The sequence below is a fragment of the Lepisma saccharinum genome, chromosome 6, assembly GCF_977018435.1.
Source record: "Lepisma saccharinum chromosome 6, izLepSacc3.1, whole genome shotgun sequence".
Classification (NCBI taxonomy): domain Eukaryota; kingdom Metazoa; phylum Arthropoda; class Insecta; order Zygentoma; family Lepismatidae; genus Lepisma; species Lepisma saccharinum.
Genome location: NC_139234.1, coordinates 16,943,113 through 16,966,151, shown reverse-complemented (window position 1 = coordinate 16,966,151; position 23,039 = coordinate 16,943,113). Strand labels below are relative to the sequence as shown.

The window sequence follows — 23,039 nt, the reverse complement described above, 5'->3', positions numbered from 1 at the left end:
AAACTTGCCACATATGTCTGCAGACTGGAAAAAATTGTCTGTTGCTTGCAGAACTCATGTTTCAGTTAGAGCTGGAAAAACAGCATTGATGTTAAAAGTGGTGATGCCCTTGCTTGAATCGTCAATCAACATTTCTACGTCATCTTTATTAAGTGCCAAGTGTTTGTGTCATCTTGAACAGGGAAACCATACACACCAAAAGTCGACACATGCATAATATTTAACATTGTTGAAATTTTTGACAAGAAAGGAAAGGAGGGAAGTTATACATATATCAAGATAGGGTACTTGGCCAAAAGGGAAAGCAGGAGGAGAAAACAAATGAGTGTGCACTGTAATTCATGAGTTGGCCTGAGTTTTCTCACCCTGGTTAAGCTGTACATATGTGTAGAAAGCCATATTTGATGGAAATACCTGTTGGTACAGCATATGTACCAAGCCATATTGAGTTAAGGAAAATTGGAAACTAACATCAAAATAATTTGAACATGTATACAAGTGACGTCTAGTGAACCAGCCTGAAATCAAGAAACAACTATGGGCAAATTTAGTGATACACTTTATTATACTTGGGCTATTTTAAAACTTTTTTTAGAATGTTATTCGACAGTGTTCTGTGAATGGTGATAACACAATTGCTAAGAAGAATGATTTTATTTTTGTTCTAAATAGTCTTAATATAACTTCTATGAAGTAATTGAGTGAAAAGATATAACGATAATTTGAATGTAAAGCAATTATGTATATTCTAGAAAGAACTCAAGTACAAAAAATGGCTTAAAAGCTGTTAGGTCCAAAATAAAAGATTGATTGATTGATCTGTGAATGGGGACGGTGAGTCACTGAAATTGGTAGACGATTAAAGTAAGTTTTTCACAAAAGTTACATGGAATTATATATTACCTCATACTTGAAATATGTCACAAAACATAATGTAACATGTATATACTTGACACAGTGGCGTGGCGTGGATTTTTAAAAGTGTTACTGGTTATCAGTAGGACATTTAAGGGAGACTTGGGTGCCTCCCCACCTCATGCCCCCCCCCCCAATGTCTTCCAAGTAGTTCATATAATATTAATCTGGTAGGTATGAAATTCAATACTAGATTTTGGTAAAGTTATTAATCAGGAAAAAAAATGTTGACATAAGGACTAAAGTGAAATCGCAAACATTGGTTGTTGACACAATAATACGTAATTTGATACTTACAGAAACATTGAAGGCTACTTATAGAGCAGATCAATCCGACTTTGAAAATAGTTATATGATGCTGGGATCCCAGGTTCGAAACCTAGCTTGGGCCAGTGTTGCCACATGAAGGGAAATTTCCCTTTTTGAAGGGAAATTTGGAGCTAATTTTAAGTGAAAAGGGAAATTCGATGAAAAATAGCGAATTTTCAGGGAAATTTTTAGACAGACTAAACATTAATTATATTAAACATTATAACAGATTCCAGTTTTGAAAATGAGAACTTATTATTTTTTTATTTTGTGTATACTTTGTTCTGAGAGGAAGGGTGGAATTTGGGTTGACCCACATCTGGCTACCGTTTGGGGATCACAAAAATGTGATTTTCCACACAAACTCTTCATATGTGCGCCTTACTATTTGTGTAGAATATTTTTAATTTTTTTCTGATGGTGTGATGAAGACAAGGGGCATTGGCCTCCCTAAATCCAATCTCTGTTTGTGTGTTTTTTGCTTTTTACTGATGAAAATCTTCAGTTGCCAACTATAATATAGTTTTAGCTTTCATCTAAAAAAAATTAGCTTGGCTTAGAAATAAAATTTAAATCTTCCAAAAAACATTTAGAAGCTATTGATTTTATTGTTTATTGATTTGGTTTATTTTACTTCGCTTTTCTGCCACTTTTGGCTAATTGCAAAGATGGGGATGAGTAGGGACCTTGAATTTTCGCAATGCGCGAAATTGCGAAATGTGAAAAAAAGATGCAATTTTGAACACTCTGGACGTAACTACAGCCACAATGATGAAATATGCATGAGTTTTATTCGCAAAGTAATGCGAAATGTGTACTTTTCCACGAAATGAATGCTTTTTCGCGAAATAACCGTGAAATATCATCAAATTAAGTAGAAAACACGCAAAAACCGGCAACCGAGGTTGTGCGCGCAAACTGTCAATTTATAATGATACGTTTGCCTAAAGTTTCCTACCACTTGCAGCTGAAGAACGTTTTATCTTCGATCACATCAGGAAGACGCTGCAAATTGGGATTTCCCATGCACATAATCTCAGTTCGAAAACTTCGCTCCCTGTCAAGCTGCATTCCTTTCTTCCCCCGAATGTCTACTCAACTTCCAGTTGCATTGAACTTGCTAGCTGTAGCAGCGATAAGATGTCTGTTCCCGCACATCAAGGGAAACAATGGTGTCATTTGTGTTCAGTCATGAATGAATTTTGTTTATCATCATGTGATTTTCAACATGTGTTTGTGTATATGCAGTAGTGATTATTTTATTTGTTGGACAGCAAGGATATCCTTTAAATACATACAATGAATAAATCACTTGAGATATGCAATTTAGAAATGAAGTGATTTTGTGTTAATGAATGTTATCTTTTTGGTTGGACAGCTAAGTACTTGTGTATGTGTACATAATATAAAAATGAAGTAGTTTATCGATTTATAGCTCTTTTGTATGTTGTTTCCTCTCATAATGAAAAAGTGTGTGACAATTTTTTTTTTCACCGCTGGTATATACCGCTGATCTAACATTTTATTTACCGCTCTCCTCAGTTTTTATTTACCATAAATTTGTCTCCCTAGGGATGAGTAATGATATGATAAAATTTATGAATGGACACTCACAAACAGCCATGCCCAGGCCGGGATTCGAACCTGGTACCCTTGGCGTCGTAGCATTTAAAAGTTAAATTGATTAACATTTTATACATACATACGAACATGGGTCAACAATAATATTTAATTATTATTATTATTAAAAAATAATAATAATAATTCTTTCTTTAGATGAAGGGAAAAAATGGGCGAAAAAGGGAAATTTTACCCCTTGGAAAGGGAAATTGTGCTTACAGATTGTGGCAACACTGGCTTGGGCATGGGCGTTTGTGATGTCTATTCATCAATTTAATCATATCATCACTCATCCCCATCTTCGCAAATTAGCCAAAAGCGGCACAAGCGAAGCAAAATCAATCAAATCAAATCAAAAAACTTCTATGATGCTGTCATAAAGAGAAGTTTTTCATTTGAATTTTTGGGTGCGTCATGGTCATGGTCCATGTTATCCACATCTGAATTCGACACGTTTTTTTTTTCCACCCGAAAATAGAGTACATGGCCGACAAAAGAGTTTCGACAACTGCACACATCCACATAACCACGGATAGTCGTTATACCACGAAACATTGAAATGTCGGTCATATCCAGCAGACGACTTGGATTTTAAATCGTTCAAAATAGGTTTTGGCCTCCCTTTCGCCACAATTTCGATTTTTTCTGCAAAATAACGAACCGAAAGATTGCTTCAAAATATCTTCTATCGCACGATTACACACACTGTTCACTGTTCAGATAGGATGAACCCGCCACCTCGGGACTCGGAGCAAGATCCATTAATTAATTGACAATGCCCGAAAACAACATAAAGAAGAAAGACACCACTCACAAAACTCGCACTGCACAGTCCCTCCCACAAACCGTTGTTTACTTTTGTAACACGTGAAGCACCCTCCTTGCCCCCTCCCCTCTCAGCATCGGCCCCTCCCCAATATTTCCTTCGGAACCTGCAAGAAGTCCAGTTCTACTAATGTTGCCATCTTAGTTCTTTTGAAGCCAGATTTGCCCAAATCGCGAAACTTTTAGTTTCAAATAAGATGTATGTAGAGTAGATGTAGTCTTCATCTGTTTCCTAACTACTCCCACTCCCATGTTTCGCTAAATCCACTGAAATCTCATTTCTGACACCACTACTATTTTGTATATTTTACGTCCTTTGCTACCTTTAAGGCTTTCGCTTTATAGGATAATCGTAACGATGAGGATGAATGGTGAATTATTGAAATAAAATTATTATTTCTTTGTGTATGTAATTATTATTTTTTATAAGTACGTAAGTAAAATAATAACAACGACCACTGAAATAACCATTTCTTGCTGAGGATTCGAACCTGCGACACCTGACACTTCAGAGCGTGCTAAGATAACAATCGGGAAATTATGCTTGTAAGTATTGTTTTCACACAAAAATAGTTCTACCACCTCAGAAACATTTCTTCAATCCGAAATTATTGCATTCCTGCGACAACGTATGTCAATCTCAATCAGTATTATCAACAATTATCACAAATTCCTGTAACCGAAATAATATTATATGTGTGAAATATAGAATTTTAGGTTGACATTTTTAGGACAGCTCACCCCTTGACCATACCCATCCCTCTCCTCTCCTTCTCGCCCATGATGTCGAAGAAGGACAAAGAGGACTTCCATAATCGCTGATATTTAGTGTAAATACAAAATATCACTTGGTAGTTTGCTTTTGCCCCAGTGTGATTTGATTTTTTTAAATTTTAATTTGGCGACTTAAGTCCACTTCATGAACAGTAATGCTAATCGGGACAGTTTAAAGTTGGATCTGAACCACTTGTGCCTCCACCGGGTATCGAACCCGGAATCCCTTGATTATAAGGCGGCGACGCTACCACTGCGCCATCGTTCCCCAGTGTGACTGGACACCTTCAGAATAAGATAGACCCGATTAGGTGACTTAGCTCTTTTCTGTCAATTGGATATGGCAACACTGGTATGTTTCCGGTAAGTATCACCGGCAACTGCGGCGGCTAAACAGTCGTGCCATTAACCCGCCTCCTCCTCCTGCCGAAACAGTCTTTGCTGCGACGGAAAGTCTTCCTTGGGTGGGCTCAGGGCCCTTTCCTCATGTTGCCTGTGGAGGGTACCGGATCAGTCCTCCTCTTCGCTTTTGCCGGTGTCAGAAAAAATGTCAGTCTGCAATGTTTACTTTACGACAATATTACCAGTTTATGTACGTAATAATATTGTAAGACGGGTTCTTCAATTCTTTATATTTTGGTGTTACCTGCGGTAACAGCGGCTACATGCACGCCACGCCTCTGACTTGACAATATGTTTCCTTAATTGTAAATTAATTCGGTTGTAATTATTTCCTTTCCAGATCATAGACATCAGAGACATAATCCGTGCTATAAGCATCGACCAAATGAAAGATGTCTATATTGTTCAGTGTCTGATGGAAACAGATTTGTACAAATTGTTGAAAACTCAGGTAATGTATTTTGCATATGAGTACAGTTTTCTTTAAATTATTGTGTAGTTTAATTTTTGGAGGGTCATGCTGGGCACATTTTGTCTAGGTCAAGAAGTCCCGTAAAAATTGCAGTAAGAATGGTGTTTGTACGAGGTCTGTCCAAAAAAGGAACTGAAATAACAAATCACTGAGGGAACTACTTTGAAGGGGATAAATCTGTTTTCCTCCAAGCATTTCAAATCAAATCATTTTTTTTTTTGTTACACGACTCATTTATCTCTAGCTTGACAAGACCCTTGTTTCTAAATTTCAAGTACAACTTTATACATGGAATTCATTGCTAGACATTAATAGTAGTTGCAAAAAGTCTATCTTTTTTTGAATGTGCATGTTTCTTTCCAAGCATTACAACTTCGTATCTCAGTAGACCCCTCCCCCCACAAAAAAAAGGAAAACCCTGACAGAAGGAAATATTTCATGCAAAAGCACAAAGAGAATTAAGTGTAAAGTAACTTAACCAAATTACAGTTACTCATTCCAAAGACTATATATACGAGGGTCACTATTTATATTTTGAGCCTAACAATGAAAAAACAGGAATTTGGCATTGAAAACTGCTTTATTGTTTTTCGAAGTATTCTCCTTTATGGTCAATACACTTTTGCATTCGTTCGAACCATTTGTCAAAGCAGTTTTTCCAATCTTCTTGAGACACCTCCATAGTATGGTTTTTGAACGCATCAACGGCATCTTCCACCGACGAAAATTGTTGTCCACGCAATTTATTCTTGACATTCGGGAACAAGAAGAAGTTATTGTGTGCCAAATCAGGACTGTATGGTGGATGACCCATCAATTCGATTTTTTAACTGTTCATAAAGTCTGTTGTTAGACGAGATGTGTGACAGCTGGCATTGTCTTGATGATGAATGATCCGACGGCGTTTGTTTGTTTTCCGTATTTGACCGAAGACCTCTGGCAAACAAATTGTTGTGTACCATTCAGAGTTGACCGTTCTACGTTCCTCTAAAGGCACAGTTGCCACATGACCAGTTTTCCCGAAAAAACAGGCGACCATTTGTTTCAATGTGCTTCGAGCGCGAACAACTTTTGTTGGATTGGGTTCATCTTGAAACACCCATACAGTCGACTGCTGTTTACGTTCCGGCTCATATGCATATATCCATGATTCGTCACCTGTTACAATCTTATATACGTCTTTTGAAGCACCACGATTGTATTTATTGAGCATTTGTTTGCACCAATTGACGCGAGCGTCTTTTTGAGTTTTTGTCAAATTGTGTGGGATCCAACCAGAACATACTTTCTCACAGCTAAATGATCATGTAATATTTTATATATGCTGGTGGAACTAATGCCTATGGTTGCCTCAATCTCACAGTATGTCACATGCCGATCTTGCAGTATTAGGTTTTGCACAGCATCAATGTTTTCTTGAACAACAACTGTTTTTGGACGACCTTCGCGAATCTCGTCGGTGAGCGAATGGCAGCCACGATTAAATTCGTTATACCAGCGTTTCACAGTGGCAAAGGATGGGGCTTCATCGCCAAATGTGGAAGTAAGTTGATCGATGCACTCTTGTCTTGATAATCCACGTCGAAAATCGTAAGAAATCATCGCACGAAAATGTTCACGAGTTAATTCCATTTTATTGTTGTCGCGCAATCTCCAAGGCAACATAAACAACACAAATGAAGCTATTGACAAAACATTTGAAGTACGTTATGGTCAATAATGCCAGATGATTCCGTGCAAACGTCAAATCGCGCCTAACTTCAATCAGTGTTGCCAAGGCTCAAAATATAAATAGTGACCCTCGTAACCATATAGAGCTTTGGCCAATCAACCAATTGCCTATTTTTCAAATCTTGTATTTTCTTCATTCTTAAACATTACTCCTATAAATGAGACATTATATCAACTATGGATACCAAGCTGCCAGATACTTTTCATGAATTAGCAGACATAAAATTTTAGTATAATCAGTAAGTTTATTTTTGAGTAGCCATACGACAACATTAACACTAGGGCTGAGCTGATACCAATAGTACCCAATAATTTTACATAGTCCTAGTGTCTTGCAGGTCCATAGTTATGCTGCCCAACACTTTCTTGGAGTTTATCATTTATACATTCTTTTATGTATGCAAAATGCATAATTTTTGTAACAGCATTTCTGGGAGAACTGAATTTTCTGATTAAATTATTATCTTGTGTGTAATGTGAATGAAGTATTTTAAAGCAAAATTCTTATTAGTATGGTATTGTACCAATACAAACTTACATATTCAAATTATGAAAGGATGGGCCAAGGTTTGAATCCCAGCCTGGGCATTCTTTGTGAGTGTCCCTTCATCAATTTCATCATATCATCACTCATCCCCATCTTTGTGTTAATCCAAAAAGGGAAGTAAAATAAGCGAAGGCAATACTGAAAGGAAGTGCTTACTCATCCACAAAACTTTTTTGTGTGTGTGTGTGTGTGTGTTTATACATGTTCATTCTATTATTCCAAGTCCTTGAGAAGATGGCAGCAGCCACCGAAATTAATAGAATTAACACAAACAAAGAAGTTTTGTACATAAGTAAGTACTTCCTTTTACTGTATTAATTTGATACATCTCTCCATTGCAATTATATCAGATGCATTTTGTATAATTTCCAGGATATTTAGACTCCACGAAAATGTTGCACCTCATTTGAAAATAGAATTGCTCTGTTGGTATACAAAATACATCATACTCCGTGTCTAGGGTGTTGCCTCCCATCAGGCATATTCTTTCGGCAATTGATTTCCACAGGCTTCTATGTGTTCATCTCAGGACATCTTCATTTGTTACTCAATCTATCCATTTGATCTTCATAAAGATCTTCACTACAGTCACTTATTTAAATACGTTTACTTGTATATTTTAGAAAATCACTGACTGTAACAAGATAAGATTTATTTCATCCATGAATCACTTATTTGCATATACATGCAGTGATATCGGACATGTCAAACATACACAACCAAAAAATAACCAGGGAATTTATTTTATACAACACTTAACACCCAGGGGATGTTAGGCAGCTTCTTTTTTTCTTTTGTTTGGTTATTCAGGGTAGCTACTCATGAGGAATTCCTTAAATTCCTGGAATTACACATAAATTATTGGCTCTGGGAATTCTCTGTGAATATTTCTCCATAGACTTGAAAAATATAAATCCAAATCAAATTTTTACATATTTATGAAAGCCCTGAGGCAAGTTTTTCATAGTTCAGCTTTTATTTTTATCTAGGAAGGAAAATGAAGCTGCAAGGAAAATAAAACAATTCTCTATTAGTTTACTTTGTGTGTCCTTTGCGGAACAATCTATCCGACAGATGTAAGATTATTGCAAGATAAGATATCTTGAAGTTGATTAGGTAATTTTGAGTGTGAAATTTGTATACAATTAACATTTTTTTTTTGATTAGTATATCCCATAACACTTGTGACTTGTGTTTGTAGAAGTATTTCGATTCTGAATATGTGAAATTGTTAATGTAAACTCTGCACCTTAAATTAAATATTTTAAACATAGTATATACCATTTAATTGAATTAGAATTTTTCGATACATTAGAATCACACAAACCCTATATATTGTTAATATATTTGTGTGGGTGGTGAGAAGTGGTAATAAAGGTTAAAACATCTGCTTGTACCCTTAAATATTTGGACAGTTGGCCTTAAAAACTGGGAATTATACTTGAATTTTATAATGGTCGTAAAGTGGCCACCCTGGTATTCTTTCCATTTGAGTGTAATTTTTTTGTAGCAAAATAATAAATGTTATAAATAGGGGAGCCAATACCACTTTGAACTGATGCTGGTAGCAGTGCAATACTCATGCTGATTCCCACCAGCACTGATACTATTAATTGTAACAATTCAACTCAGTTTGAGAGTATTTATAAATTTTAATATATATGTTTTAATTGGAATTATACATGTCAATCTTTCAGAGTTTTGTTTTAAAATATTCTTAATTTTATGTAAGATCAGCATTTAAACACAGATCTCTCACTCTTCATTCACAATGCTCTTCCAAGAATATTGAAAATTATGCAATTAGCATAATTTCCAGGTGACTTAAACACTGGGAAAGCACCACGTGACATTTTTAGAGACCCTTCAAAACACAGATACTCCAGAAAATTTTGATTGGTATTGGGGATGATATTCTGATATATACTTTCAGAAACTTATTATTTATCCACTGGTGCTGTAAAATAAATAATTCAACCTAAACAAAGATGCAGGCCCATGACGTCCAGGATAGAAATTATTATTATAAATTTTCACAGGTGAGGTATGTATCACTAATTTCTATACATAAATAGTGTTTTTCCATCCATTTTTTATGGTTTGTATATTTACTCTTACAGTTCAATTTGTTTCATTTCCTTTGCAGAGACTAAGCAATGACCATATATGCTATTTCCTATATCAAATCCTCCGTGGTCTTAAGTACATCCATTCTGCAAATGTTCTGCACCGGGACTTGAAACCGAGCAATCTTCTACTTAACACAACCTGTGATCTCAAGGTGAGAATACTCCTCTATTTCGTATTGTGATCAAGGATAGTACTGGGTGTTGTACGATGGTAGAGATATTGATTAGATATTGCTTATTGATAGGTAACTGTAAAAATATTAATGTCAGCCAGTGTTTGTCAATATTAAAGATCCACATTACCATTGTATTAAATGCAGAAATGTTACGTACCCAATAGGACCAAGTAATGTGAATAGTTTGCCAAAGACGAATAGAGATGGCAGCACCAGGCGTGCAAGGTTAAGAATTGGCATAATATATATGAATAATTATAAATAAGAACAAAGCAAATTGGAAAGATGAAAAACAATAGAATATATTATAAGAAGACAAAAAATAAATATGAAAGAAGTAAATTAACATATATATCTTATAAATCAAATCAATGATCACGTGTAAGTTAATATGAAAATTAAGGAAGTCAAAGCACTGATACAAGTTTGTGTCTTTGAACAGATATTGCATCTGTTTGGTTGATTTACCATTCCCGTAGCGGAAATTTTGTTTACATCAGTGGCGAGCGCGTTCCGATCGACGCCCCACAGCACTTTTTGGTTGCGCGGTTTAACCGTAGCACCTACTTGGATGCGCATGTCAATCGGCTGCACCAAGTATACACTCTGTTGTACCTAGTTAGTGGTGGCGCGTTCCAATTGCAGCCCCAAGGGAGGATATTAGTATTATTCCCAAAGCTTAAAGGAAAAATGGATAAAGGAATTCGAGAAGGAAGTCCAGATCCAGAACGTCCATTAAGGGGGAAGTCTAGATCCTCCATATTGAGAAGGAAGTCCAGATCCAGAACGTCCATTAAGGGAAGTCCAGATCCTACATATTGAGAAGGAAGTCCAGATCCAGACCGTCCATTAAGAAGGAAGTCCCGATCCAGATTGTCCATTGAGAAGGAAGTCCCGATCCAGATCCGTCCATTAAGAAGGAAGTCCAGATCCAGATCTGTCCATTGAGAAGGAAGTCCAGATAGAAGAATATACAGATATAGAAAATAAATAATAAAAATCATATTGAGTGAAAATTGACTGTTAACAAGAAAATTATAGAAGAAAGTAGCTTATCATGTAAATATTCTTACTCCATGTATCATGTGTTTAAATAATATATTCGTTTAAACGTCTCGATTGGAAGGCATCCTGTCTGGTTTCGTTGTCTACAAAGAACCCTACCCTGTAGATAAGCTAGCTGAGTTTTAAGATTAAGGTTTATGTACCTTTGCACCAAATGAAGGTAGCAGAAAGTTGTAGAAAAGGCCAGAGTACTTAACGTACGATTGTGTTTATCAGTCTGGAGAACCTGGAAATCCTAGGAAGTTACTTTTTTCAGGAAAAGTCAAGGAAATTTACCCTTTTTCTGGAATAATATACATTTTTGAAGTAGGAGAACCATTACAACAGAAAATGCTTAAGCCAGAAGCAACAATGGATAAATTAAAGCAGGTGTTAGCAAGTTTTTATTAGATTGACTTACTTTGAAGTCTTTCTCCTAAATTCCAAATGGTTTGGTCATTTTAATTATTTTTTTGTATAACAAGGAGCAGTTAAGTTCTGTACAAATAGAGAAGTTACTATGTAGAAATTGCTGTGAAAATTCAGTGTCGACCAGGACTTGATCCTGGTTGTCTGCATTCCATACCATTTCTCTACCAACTGAGCTACCAGTCAGCCCTATCTTTGCCCGATTTTTAACGGTTACTGTTTTACCTTTGTGGAATGCCTCTGTCAGTTCTACTGCAATGAGATCTGTTGCCTTTGAAACACTAATAATGTTCATGGTGGTTGCGGTAAACGCGGTTTAAAATTACTTACGTGAAATTTAAAAGATTTCGTAATTCCGCGTTGCACAATTTAATGGTTCAATCAGGATTGAACCATTAAATTGTGCAACGCGGAATTACGAAATCTTTTAAATTTCACGTAAGTACTAATAATGTTGACGGTAGACGAGACAAGGCGGTACAGATGATAGACCTAGGTTCGAGGTAAAACAAGGTACAACATGTGATTTTATCACATTTTAATATGAAAAACTAAATATGCTGACCAAGGCAGTAATTTATTTTATTAAAAAACATAAACTAACGTAACGTTTCAACCTTCTAGCAAGGTCTTCTTCAGACTCTCTATCAAGTACAAAAGTAACCAGATACAACAAGAAGGGTAATATATATACACAAACATTACTCCCTCCAGACTATTTAGAAAGTTGTTTGGAACTTTCTAGCAGATGACTTTCACTTTCCAACTTTACTTTCACCTAAAAGGCTAAACACTTCCATATAGAATGTGGTTGGACTTTTTAATTTCACGCTCTTTTCCCTTCATTTTTCTTCCTTCTCCTCTCCTCTTTTTCTCTTGTCCTTTCCACTCTTTCCAACATCTTCTTCCATTCTTTGTTTAACTTCAGTCCCCCATTCCTGTTCATAGTGTCTTCTTTGCCTTTCTTCTCTATTTCCTTGGCTTCCTTCCATTTTCTCACTAGCATTCTCTTCTCCCTTCCTATCTGCTTAGCCTCATCCCACTCTATGTCATGTCCTGTTTCTCTCGTGTGTTTAAATATTGCATTTCTCTCTCTCTTAAGTCGTACATCATCCCTATGTTGTTTCAACCTGTCTTTCAGCCTTTTTTTCGTTTCTCCTATGTACACACTCTGACATTCTTTACATTTTACTTCGTAGATAATCCCTTCTTCTTCCTCTTCTCTGTTTTCCTTTTTCTTGTTAGCATTCCTCGCTATTCCTAAGATGCTTCTTCCTCCCTTCCTGTAAGTTTTAATTCCTGCTTTCCTAAGCACTTTGCATATCTTTTCTGTGGTCTTCCCCATACTCCTTATTCCAAACCTTCTCTCCTCTTTTTCTTTCTCTTCCAATTCTCCCCTGCCCGTTTTCTTAGGAATAGCGAGGAATGCTAACAAGAAAAAGGAAAACAGAGAAGAGGAAGAAGAAGGGATTATCTACGAAGTAAAATGTAAAGAATGTCAGAGTGTGTACATAGGAGAAACGAAAAAAAGGCTGAAAGACAGGTTGAAACAACATAGGGATGATGTACGACTTAAGAGAGAGAGAAATGCAATATTTAAACACACGAGAGAAACAGGACATGACATGACATAGAGTGGGATGAGGCTAAGCAGATAGGAAGGGAGAAGAGAATGCTAGTGAGAAAATGGAAGGAAGCCAAGGAAATAGAGAAGAAAGGCGAAGAAGACACTATGAACTGGAATGGGGGACTGAAGTTAAACAAAGAATGGAAGAAGATGTTGGAAAGAGTGGAAAGGACAAGAGAAAAAGAGGAGAGGAGAAGGAAGAAAAATGAAGGGAAAAGAGCGTGAAATTAAAAAGTCCAACCACATTCTATATGGAAGTGTTTAGCCTTTTAGGTGAAAGTAAAGTTGGAAAGTGAAAGTCATCTGCTAGAAAGTTCCAAACAACTTTCTAAATAGTCTGGAGGGAGTAATGTTTGTGTATATATATTACCCTTCTTGTTGTATCTGGTTACTTTTGTACTTGATAGAGAGTCTGAAGAAGACCTTGCTAGAAGGTTGAAACGTTACGTTAGTTTATGTTTTTTAATAAAATAAATTACTGCCTTGGTCAGCATATTTAGTTTTTCATAATCATGGAAACAAGGCTTAATGGAGTTATAACATTTTAATATGCTGATGACACTCGGCATATATTATACTTTGTTTTCAGAGGTACTAAATTCTATTTGTGAACAGTACATAATTTAACATTTCATGCTGAAAAGACTGGCCATTGAAGGTAATACTGTGCCTATCCATTTAAGAATTAAAATTGTGACTTCCTTATCTTGAAGATAAACCACACCACATTTTTTCATCTAATTTTGGGAAAACCAAAAGTGCAGCCTTTACATGCGTAAATACAGGATGTTTTCCTTGTAGTAATAGTTTTTCTAACTCTTCTTTTGCAGATCTGTGATTTTGGGCTGGCCCGAGTTGCTGATCCTGATCACGATCACACGGGTTTCCTGACGGAGTATGTTGCCACCAGGTGGTACCGGGCACCTGAGATCATGTTGAATTCCAAGGTAAGATATATTGGTATTGGCTAATAAATGTTCAATTTCCTCACAGTTGTGAAAATGAACCTTTTGGGTATTTTTTTTTCAGCTTCATTAAAGTTTTAAAGATGTATATCATTCCTTTGAGATGTTGTCCATTAATTCAAGATTTCAAGGGGATGGGGATTGTCTTATTAAACTTCAAAAAGTTCTGATTGGAGTTACAGGGTGGCTACTCACCAGGAATTCCTTGAAATTGGGAATTCTGCGTGAATTGTTGGCTCTGGGAATTATGCGTGAATTCTGCTTGAATTTTTCTGCATAGACGTGAAAAATTGCAACTTATATTAATCACATCGAATTTTTATGCATATATATATATATATATATATATATATTATATGGTTCAGTTTCAGTCTCTTTCTTTCCATGCTGAAGATGCTACAATATAGTTAGCGAAAATTCGAATTATTTCCACTGTCTGGTGAGTGTTTCCTGTCTTTGTTGATTTTTATGTAGCCCTTTTGGCCCTCCTTCCTTTTATCCATATATTGCTGTTGCCATTCACACCAATCACCACAATATTCCTTTTAATGACTGCTTCCAGGTAGCGATCGTCCACTCCTTGCCCCAATCCACCAACACCTCAATACGTAGAAGATGTAGGAGAGGGCCTACATATCGACCATGAATGCAACCACACCACCAGGCATGAGCAAGGCCACCCAGTAATGCCCCTCATCCCCTATCCTCACCCTCACCACCACTTTTCCCCAACCAACTCCCCCACCACCACTCACAGTTTTTGACAAGCCTGGCGAAAGAACCATCTATATGTTTTTTTTTTGTGGCACTGTCAACACTTTTTTTTTCGGGACCTGGCAACACTGCAGGTCATGCTTACTCTTCCTTCTTGTCACCAAGTACTACAACGTCTCTCTACTCCTGAAGATGTGACATACCATCACAAAAATTTGAATTTTTTTCTGTGTCCGGTGAGTGTTTCCTCTCTCACTTTTTATTTAGCCCTTGTGGCCCTCCTTCCTTTTATCCAATTTTTTCAACTTTGGAATGAATCCTTTTGAGTACAACTCACTTCAACTGAACCGCCTTAGAACCCTCATTGTTTCCCATGCCAAGGCCATGTCCCATGCACGCTTCCTGCATTCATGCTTGATATTAGGCCTAACACCTAAAAGCCTCACACCCAAACTGCCTTTTTCTGCTATGCACCCAAGTATTAAACCCATGATTTTCCCACTTACAAGATACTTTGCTATTGAGTTAACCCACACCATGTACCAATCCCAACTTAATCGTGCCCAGGAACTGTCCTTATCCATCCAATACCTCACAAAAATCCTTTTGTTGACCCCAGGTGAATGCTACCAAAAAATTGAATCTTTCTGGCAATGCAGCCCATTCTATCTGAAACGACCTTAGCAACAAACACCTACACAAACTGTCCAACCTCTGCCGCCAGGCTTTTCAGGCTGGCTGCACTCTCCCCCTTCCACTCCCACCACAATTCACTCCCAAATCCACATGCCCTCTACTGCCTGACCCTCCCTTGCCACTACCCCCTCCTCCATCACCACTAAAACAATCGCACAAACACCAAAGCTGCACCCACAATTCTTGCACCTTGGTAAACAACCAGTCCACGGACAAACCCACCCCCACCAGACCCATGGTCACCGACCATAACCTACCCCAACACAACCAAAGTGTACTAAATTTGTCCAACCACAATCTCACCCCTACCGAAATTGATATTCTATCCAAAGGCCTCACCTTTTCCCCCACAACTCCCCACAACCAATTCAGTCTCCTCTTCGATATCCACACCTTTGCCAGACACCTCAGATGGCAACAGTTCTGGGCAAAAAAACCTTCCCCACAGACCACAACCAATGAAACCCACTCAAGCCTCCTCCAATTTTGCCCACCATCCTCCCAAGACCAACCACCCCCTGGAAAGATACATCACTGCCATAATCTCCACTATCACTGACAACTCATGTCTTGACAACTTCCACAACAAACCCAACTTGAATCCCTCTCAAGATAAAGCCCTTCAAGATCTCCGCCAGAACCACCACATCAAAATCCTCCCAGCTGACAAGGGATCCACCATGGTGGTCTTGAACTCTCAAGATTACCTGGCGGAAGCCACTCGCCAGCTGGCCGACTCCTCCACCTACAAAACCACCATGGTCGACCTTTCAGCCACACACCTCAACAGAATCCAGGACTTTATCCACACCCGAGGTCCCCCCGGAGGGCCTGACAGCCTCCACCATATCCATGCTCATCCCAGACAACTCCCGCACCCCCACTTTTTACCTGCTGTCCAAGATCCACAAACCTGGCAACCCTGGTAGACCCATCGTGTCCAGTTACAATTCACCTTCTGAAAGAATCTCAGCGTCAACTCCCACCTCCAGCCTCTTGTTAGAGCTCTGCCTTCCTACCTCCGGGACACCAGCCACTTTCTTCAGAAAATTAACACTGTCCCACCATTACCTGCCAACACTATCCTTGCCACCATCGATGTTACTTCTCTCTACATCAACATACCTCACGCCCATGGCCTCTGCTCCATACAATCCTTCCTCAACAACAGACCAAAACCCCACAACCCCAGCACTAATTTCCTGTCCCATCTAGCTCACCTTGTCCTCACGTGCAACAACTTCACCTTCGAGGACAAGCACTATCTCGAAATCCGGGGCACAGCCATGGGTACCAGAATGGCCCCATCCTATGCCAACCTGTTCATGGCCAAAGTTGAAAAAGAGTTCCTGGAGACCCAATCTCTCAAACCTCTCCTCTGGCTATGTTTCATCGATGATATCTTCATGCTTTGGACGCATGGAGAAACTTCCCTGACCACCTTCCTAGACAAACTTAACCACTTCAGCTCCATCAGTTTCACCTGGACTCACTCCACCAACCAAATCACCTTCCTAGACGTGGATGTGCACATGAAGGAAGGACATTTGGAAACCTCCATCCACATCAAACCTACCAACCATATGCAATACCTACACTTCTCCAGCTTCCATCCGTTCCACACCAAGAAAGCCATCCCATTCTCCCTGGCCCTCAGAGGTCAACGCCTCAACACCTCACCCACCTCCCGACAGAACTATAACCTCCGCTTACACCAAGCCTTGACCAATCGTGGATATCCTTCCACCCTGGTCACTAAACAAATATCCCGAGCTGCTTCATTCACTCCCACCAAGAAACCTGCCACCAATCCCCCTGCACTTGTCACCCAATATCACCCCCCTTCCTCAACAAAATCAGACACACACTATTTTCCCTCCTTCCCATCCTGCACAGTGATCCTGACACCAGAAATATCTTCCCCGACAAGCCCAGAGTTGTTTTCAAATGCCCTCCCAATCTCCAAAACATCCTGGTCCACCACAATCCACCTACTCACAATCAACTCGCACCTGCCCACAAATGCAACCGCCTAAGGTGCAAAACCTGCCCCATATTTGTCACTTCCCGCACCCTCCAGATCTACACTGCCACTGGTAAATTCACCCTGTACCCCAAAGGAACCTGCTACAACTCTAACCTAATTTATATCCTCACGTGCAACATCTGTGGGAGCTTCTACCTGGGGGAAACATCCACTGTCCTGAACCTCCGCATCAACAACCACCGCTCCTCTACCCAAAAACTGGACTTTGCTGTTGCCATTCACACCAATCACTACAATATTCCTTTTAATGACTGTTTCCAGGTAGCGATCGTCCACTCCATGCCCCAATCCACCAACACCTCAATACGTAGAAGATGGGAGAGGGCCTGCATATCGACCATGAATGCAACCACACCCCCAGGCCTGAGCAAGGCCACCCAATAATGCCCCTCATCCCCTATCCTCACCCTCACCACCACCTTTCCCCAACCAACCTCCCCACCACCACTCACAGTTTTCGACAAGCCTGGCGAAAGAACCATCTATATATTTTTTTTGTGGCACTGTCAACACTTTTTTTTTCGGGACCTGGCAACACTGCAGGTCATGCTTACTCTTCCTTCTTGTCACCAAGTACTACAACGTCTCTCTACTCCTGAAGATGTGACATACCATCACGAAAATTTGAATTTTTTTCTGTGTCCGGTGAGTGTTTCCTCTCTCCTCTTTCACTTTTTATATATAATGAAGGAGACAGTAAACACTTATCACACAAAGAGAAATAATTTATATTTCGCGATCTGTGTCGCATTTTCAAGGTAGAAGTTGAAAATGCGGCACAGATCGCGAAATATAGAATTATTTCTCTTCGTGTGGTAAGTGTTTACTGTCTCCTTCATCATTTGTATTTATCCGCTCTTCTGGCACCTTTTCTGATCCTATTCCTATGTATATACATGTATATATAAATCACCTGAGGCTAATTTTTACAATTTTGCTTTTACTTTTATCGAAAAAGGAAACAAAAGATATGTGAAAAATAGATCAGGATTCTCTCAATCTGTTTACTTAGTTAGTCCCCTTTGTAGAACATTTGCGGCTTGTGTTTGTAGATGTATTTCCAGTCTGAGTATGTAAATTCCGCATCTTAAATTAAATATTTCAAATACATATACCGTTTAATTGAATTGAATTTGAAATTTTGGATACATTAAAATTGCACAGTCCCTTTATATTGTTAATTTATTTGTATGTGTGAGGATGTGAGAGATTGTAATACGTAACGCTGAAATAGAGGAGACATCTGCTTGTACCCTTGAATTTTTGCAAAATTCACCTTGATCACCGGGAATTATACTTGAATTTTATCATGGTCCTATAGCCACCCTGAGTTGAAACTTACATGAATTGAGTTTTTTTAAAGGTTACTGGTGTGATATAATTGCTTAATTTTGGATGTCATGGGTGTAAGACATCAAAGAAGAAGGATTGTCAAGTACACTCTGTGGCAAAAAAGAATCGCTCCCTATTGACAAAATCTAATATTTTCTTTCAAGCAGTATGTTTTATTTTTTGTAATTATTTTGACAATTCTACATACTGTATGTACTTCTAACATTTTCTGATATTTTACTTACTCTAACAATGAAGGTAATAATTAAAGAAATCAACAAAGAAAGCAGTTAGGTCATTAAATTGTTAAACTTTATTGCCTTCCGCTATTGTTTAGTTACCTTTGATTGGTCTTCCCTCTTGCTCACACAAAGTACAATAAATTGAAATGGGTAGTAAAGCAGGGTGTTACAGATCTTAGTCCAAGAAAGCAAGGATGGATACTTCGAATGTTAGAGGAGTCACAAATGTTAAAGTGTCACAAATGTTGTTCGGCGGAATTCAGAGACTGGAAGTACAGACCGTAGAAAAGACAGTGGAAGGAAACTAGTTACAACACCCAGAGATGATAGAAAAGTGAAACTTCTAACAAAAGCTGACAAGCTTTCTCGTAGACTGTCTACCCGCCGATAAGCTGACATTTGGAGTGGTGAAATCATTAAAAAGGTATCGGAACGAACAATGACAAGAAGGTGTGCAGAGATGATAATGGGCAAAAATGTAGGAAAATGTAAGAACTCCCTCCTTCATCTACATAGTATGTACTTTAAAATATCACACACTAACTGTTGAAATAAATCCACAAATGAAGAAATTCTGCTTCAAAGAAATTTTTTACACTTATTACTAGGGGCGATTCTTTTTTACATTTGTATTATTTATTGTTAATATTTAAATATTTAACATTAATTGTTAATTGTCCACATCTTCTCTATACCAGGCATTTTGATCTTACAGAAATGCAATGTGACACTTTTGTGCAGCTTTAATTATCCTGGAAATTTTCCAGCATGCATGATTTTAAATTATTTTTCTGACACCATTGTGAAGAGAGATGAATTTTGTCATTAAATATTATATCATGCGAAATTAAGAATATTTTAAAGTAAATGCTGGTAGATTGGTATGTTGTAACAATTTTCAGCTGTCCGTATGAATGGAAATCTGCTAGAGTACTGACGTTGGTATGGGTAGTGGTTCAACATTGGTATCAGATGTGCCCTGATGATGATAATATAAAGTTTAGTGTTCTGAAATACAGGCCATTCGGCTTAGCTTGAGCTCTGCCGTCAGCGCTCCGATGCGAGAGTTCCACTGAGAGCAGAGTTGCTAACTGTCTTAACAATTACCTATATCCATAATCTGACTTCAGAGCTTATTGGTAGGTGTGTTCGGTACTTACTGCATATTAATATACTATAAATACTGTCACAAAGTTTTAAGTAAATTGACACAAAATGCTGAGAGATATTTTAATATCCTAATAATATTACTGAAATGGATGCATGACAATCAAAATCACAAATCATTATTCAAAATGGCCACCCTTAGCATGCACACAGTCCTTAAGTCTTTGTGGCCACTCATCAGTTGAATTGCGCAACACATCGACTGGAAAATCAGCAACTGCCTTCAGAAGAGACCACTTTAAACTTTCAATATTGGGATGTCTCTTCTTGCAAGCCATCTCCAGAAGCTTGGACCACAATTTGTAGTCCAAAGGGTTTAGGTTCGGACTTGCAGAAGGCCAATCTGAAGTTGAAATGAAGTCTGGAACATTTGCCTCCAGCCACTGCTGTGTTGTTCGGGCCTTATGTGCTGGGGCTGAATCCTGCTGGAAGCTCCAGTTCTGCCCATGGAAGAGGGTGTTGTTGAGATTCTTGACTAGTCTCTCAAGTTCTGTCTTCTGGTACACCTTGCCTGATGTTTTGACCCCTTTTTCACAGAAATGGAGCTCCGTTGTGCTCCACCCCACTAGACCATGACTGATGAAGGATGATGAGCCCTCTGGATCCTTGGAGCCTTTTCACCAGCTTCTCTAGCGGATTTGGCATATACCCTGTTATTTTGGGCATTGAAAGTCTCCTCAACACTGAAAATCTTTTCATCTGTGAAAATGATGCAACGATGCCCATTTGCCACGTAACGCTGCAATAAGCACTTTGATTTAAGGAGCCTCTGGCGCTTCAATTCACTTGTCAGAAGGTGTCCTTTGCTTCGTTTGTAAGCATGGAGTCCCAGGTCACTGCGTAACGTGCGAGACATAAGACATTTTTTATATGTTTAGCTCTCGAGTCATCACTGACTGCTTCCTTACCAGATTTCTGCGCACACGTGCTGCCACTGCTTTTACCAATTCTGGAGTCTGTACTGTGTGTGGTCTGCCTTGCCTCGAGCGATCTTTCACAGCCCCAGTCTTAATGAAGTGCTTAATTGTGCGGTAAACGAATCTCTTATTAATTTTCAGCTTCTGCAGAAGTTTGAAAATCTCCCCTGGAGATTTGCCTACCTTATGCAGAACTATAACAGCCACACGATTCTCATACTTGCCCCATTCCACCTTGAACACTAACACACGACTTTCCACTTCTGGAGCTCAACCAGTAATGACTCACGTTTCACATCACAGCTCCAGCATGTGCACGCTTTTACGGTCGGAGGTATAGCCACCCTCAAAAGTTGTGACAGTATTTATGGTAAGACTAGGTGTATATACATTAAAAAGCAACAGTTTGAGAAGGTGATAGTTCAAGGAAAAGAATGACACATTATTCTTTTTGTCTGTGAAATCCCCATTGATTAAGCCCCTCGGAGAAAGAGGCATCCTTCCTCTCCTGCTCTTGCTCTTGAAGGGGGGGGGGGGAGGTGACAGATCATGTTACCGCGAGTAAGGTGTGTTGACCAGTATTGCTTAGGGTGTTTTATTCAACAGAAGCTGAGGTGAAAACTGAAGTGAATATTCAAGAAAGCAAAGTGATTCATAGTCAGAGTGAGTTGAGAAATTATCTTAACGTGCATAAGTTTTTGAAGAAAGAAGCTGACAGTGGTCTTGCGTTGAACGTGAAACAAGTGCAAGAGCTACTTATATGTCATTAAGTACTTTGAAACGAAAATGATCGCTACAAAGTAACTGGGAAGGGATTAGTAACGCCTAACAAACCACACAGAAGAAAGAAATTTAAAATTGATGTGGACAAATTTGACAAGTGTGTTATTCGTAGAACAATTGACGAATTTCACTATCGTGAAGGACAGCGTGCTGCTTTAGATTTGTAAGTATTTTTTTTTAATGAGACAACAGCATATAGCTTTACCAGTTTCATGTCTAGTAGAATTGTAACTTCCGCATATTGCAACACTGCTCCTCTGAGTCACGTGACGTCTTCTGCAGACGACAAACATTTCCTGCTTTGCACATACCAGAGCTCAGGCTAAACCGAATGCGCTGTATCTACAAAATACTAGCTTATACACTTGAATGTAATTGAGGAGCTCCTAACCAATGAAATACATATTTGAGAGTTTCCGATGAGTATATTGTTGGTAGACAGTAAACTTAGCCTCATATTTTGTTTCCTTATAACTAACTACATTGTGTTCTTCTCTGCAGGGGTATACAAAATCCATTGACATCTGGTCGGTAGGCTGCATTCTGGCCGAGATGTTATCCAATAGACCAATCTTTCCTGGGAAACACTACCTGGACCAGCTGAATCATATCTTAGGGGTGTTAGGATCCCCATCACAAGAAGACTTAGATTCCATTATCAATGAAAAGGTATTTGGCATGATTGTTTTTTTTAACTCTCCATTGGTAGAGGAGTTAATGAAGAATCTACTTTAATTTTTTTTCCTCTGCAATTGAGTGTTGCTTATATGCCCTTTCAGTCATTAGGAGCTGGTGTTAGTCTGTTAAGGAAAGTGTGGCTTTCAGTTGCCTGCAGTACATTTTTCAGACAACCATCTTCTAAAAATGTGACCTCAGTGATGGTTCAAAATTCTCAAAAGGTGAGAATTTAGCAAGTCACTCCCCTAGATGGGTGCCAGTGGACCTAAAAATACGCCACAAGAAGTTTGGGATCTGGGTGACATTTTCCAGCCATGCCCCATGCATTTTTATTTTTCCCATAAGGATTGCATGCCCAGAAGTTTGGGACATCCCTGCTGAATGATGTGCTCTATGACTGTGAAGGGTCTGATCAGTTTAATGTTTTGTAACTTGAGCTCAGATGTATGCAGAATGTTATGAAAGCGTCACAGAATACATATTCATTGCAGAAACATT

General features: G+C 38.6%; 1 protein-coding gene across 1 annotated transcript in view; it reads left to right on the top strand.

Moving 5' to 3' along the window:
* The window catches only part of rl (Mitogen-activated protein kinase rl), a 50,302-nt gene that overhangs the window by 9,452 nt on the left and 17,811 nt on the right, over positions 1-23,039 (top strand). The window contains exons 3-6 of the mRNA XM_083123588.1: positions 5,186-5,296; positions 9,742-9,876; positions 13,831-13,947; positions 22,365-22,532. Coding sequence (XP_082979714.1) covers positions 5,186-5,296; positions 9,742-9,876; positions 13,831-13,947; positions 22,365-22,532 — 531 coding nt within the window. The remainder of the gene's footprint in view (positions 1-5,185; positions 5,297-9,741; positions 9,877-13,830; positions 13,948-22,364; positions 22,533-23,039) is intronic.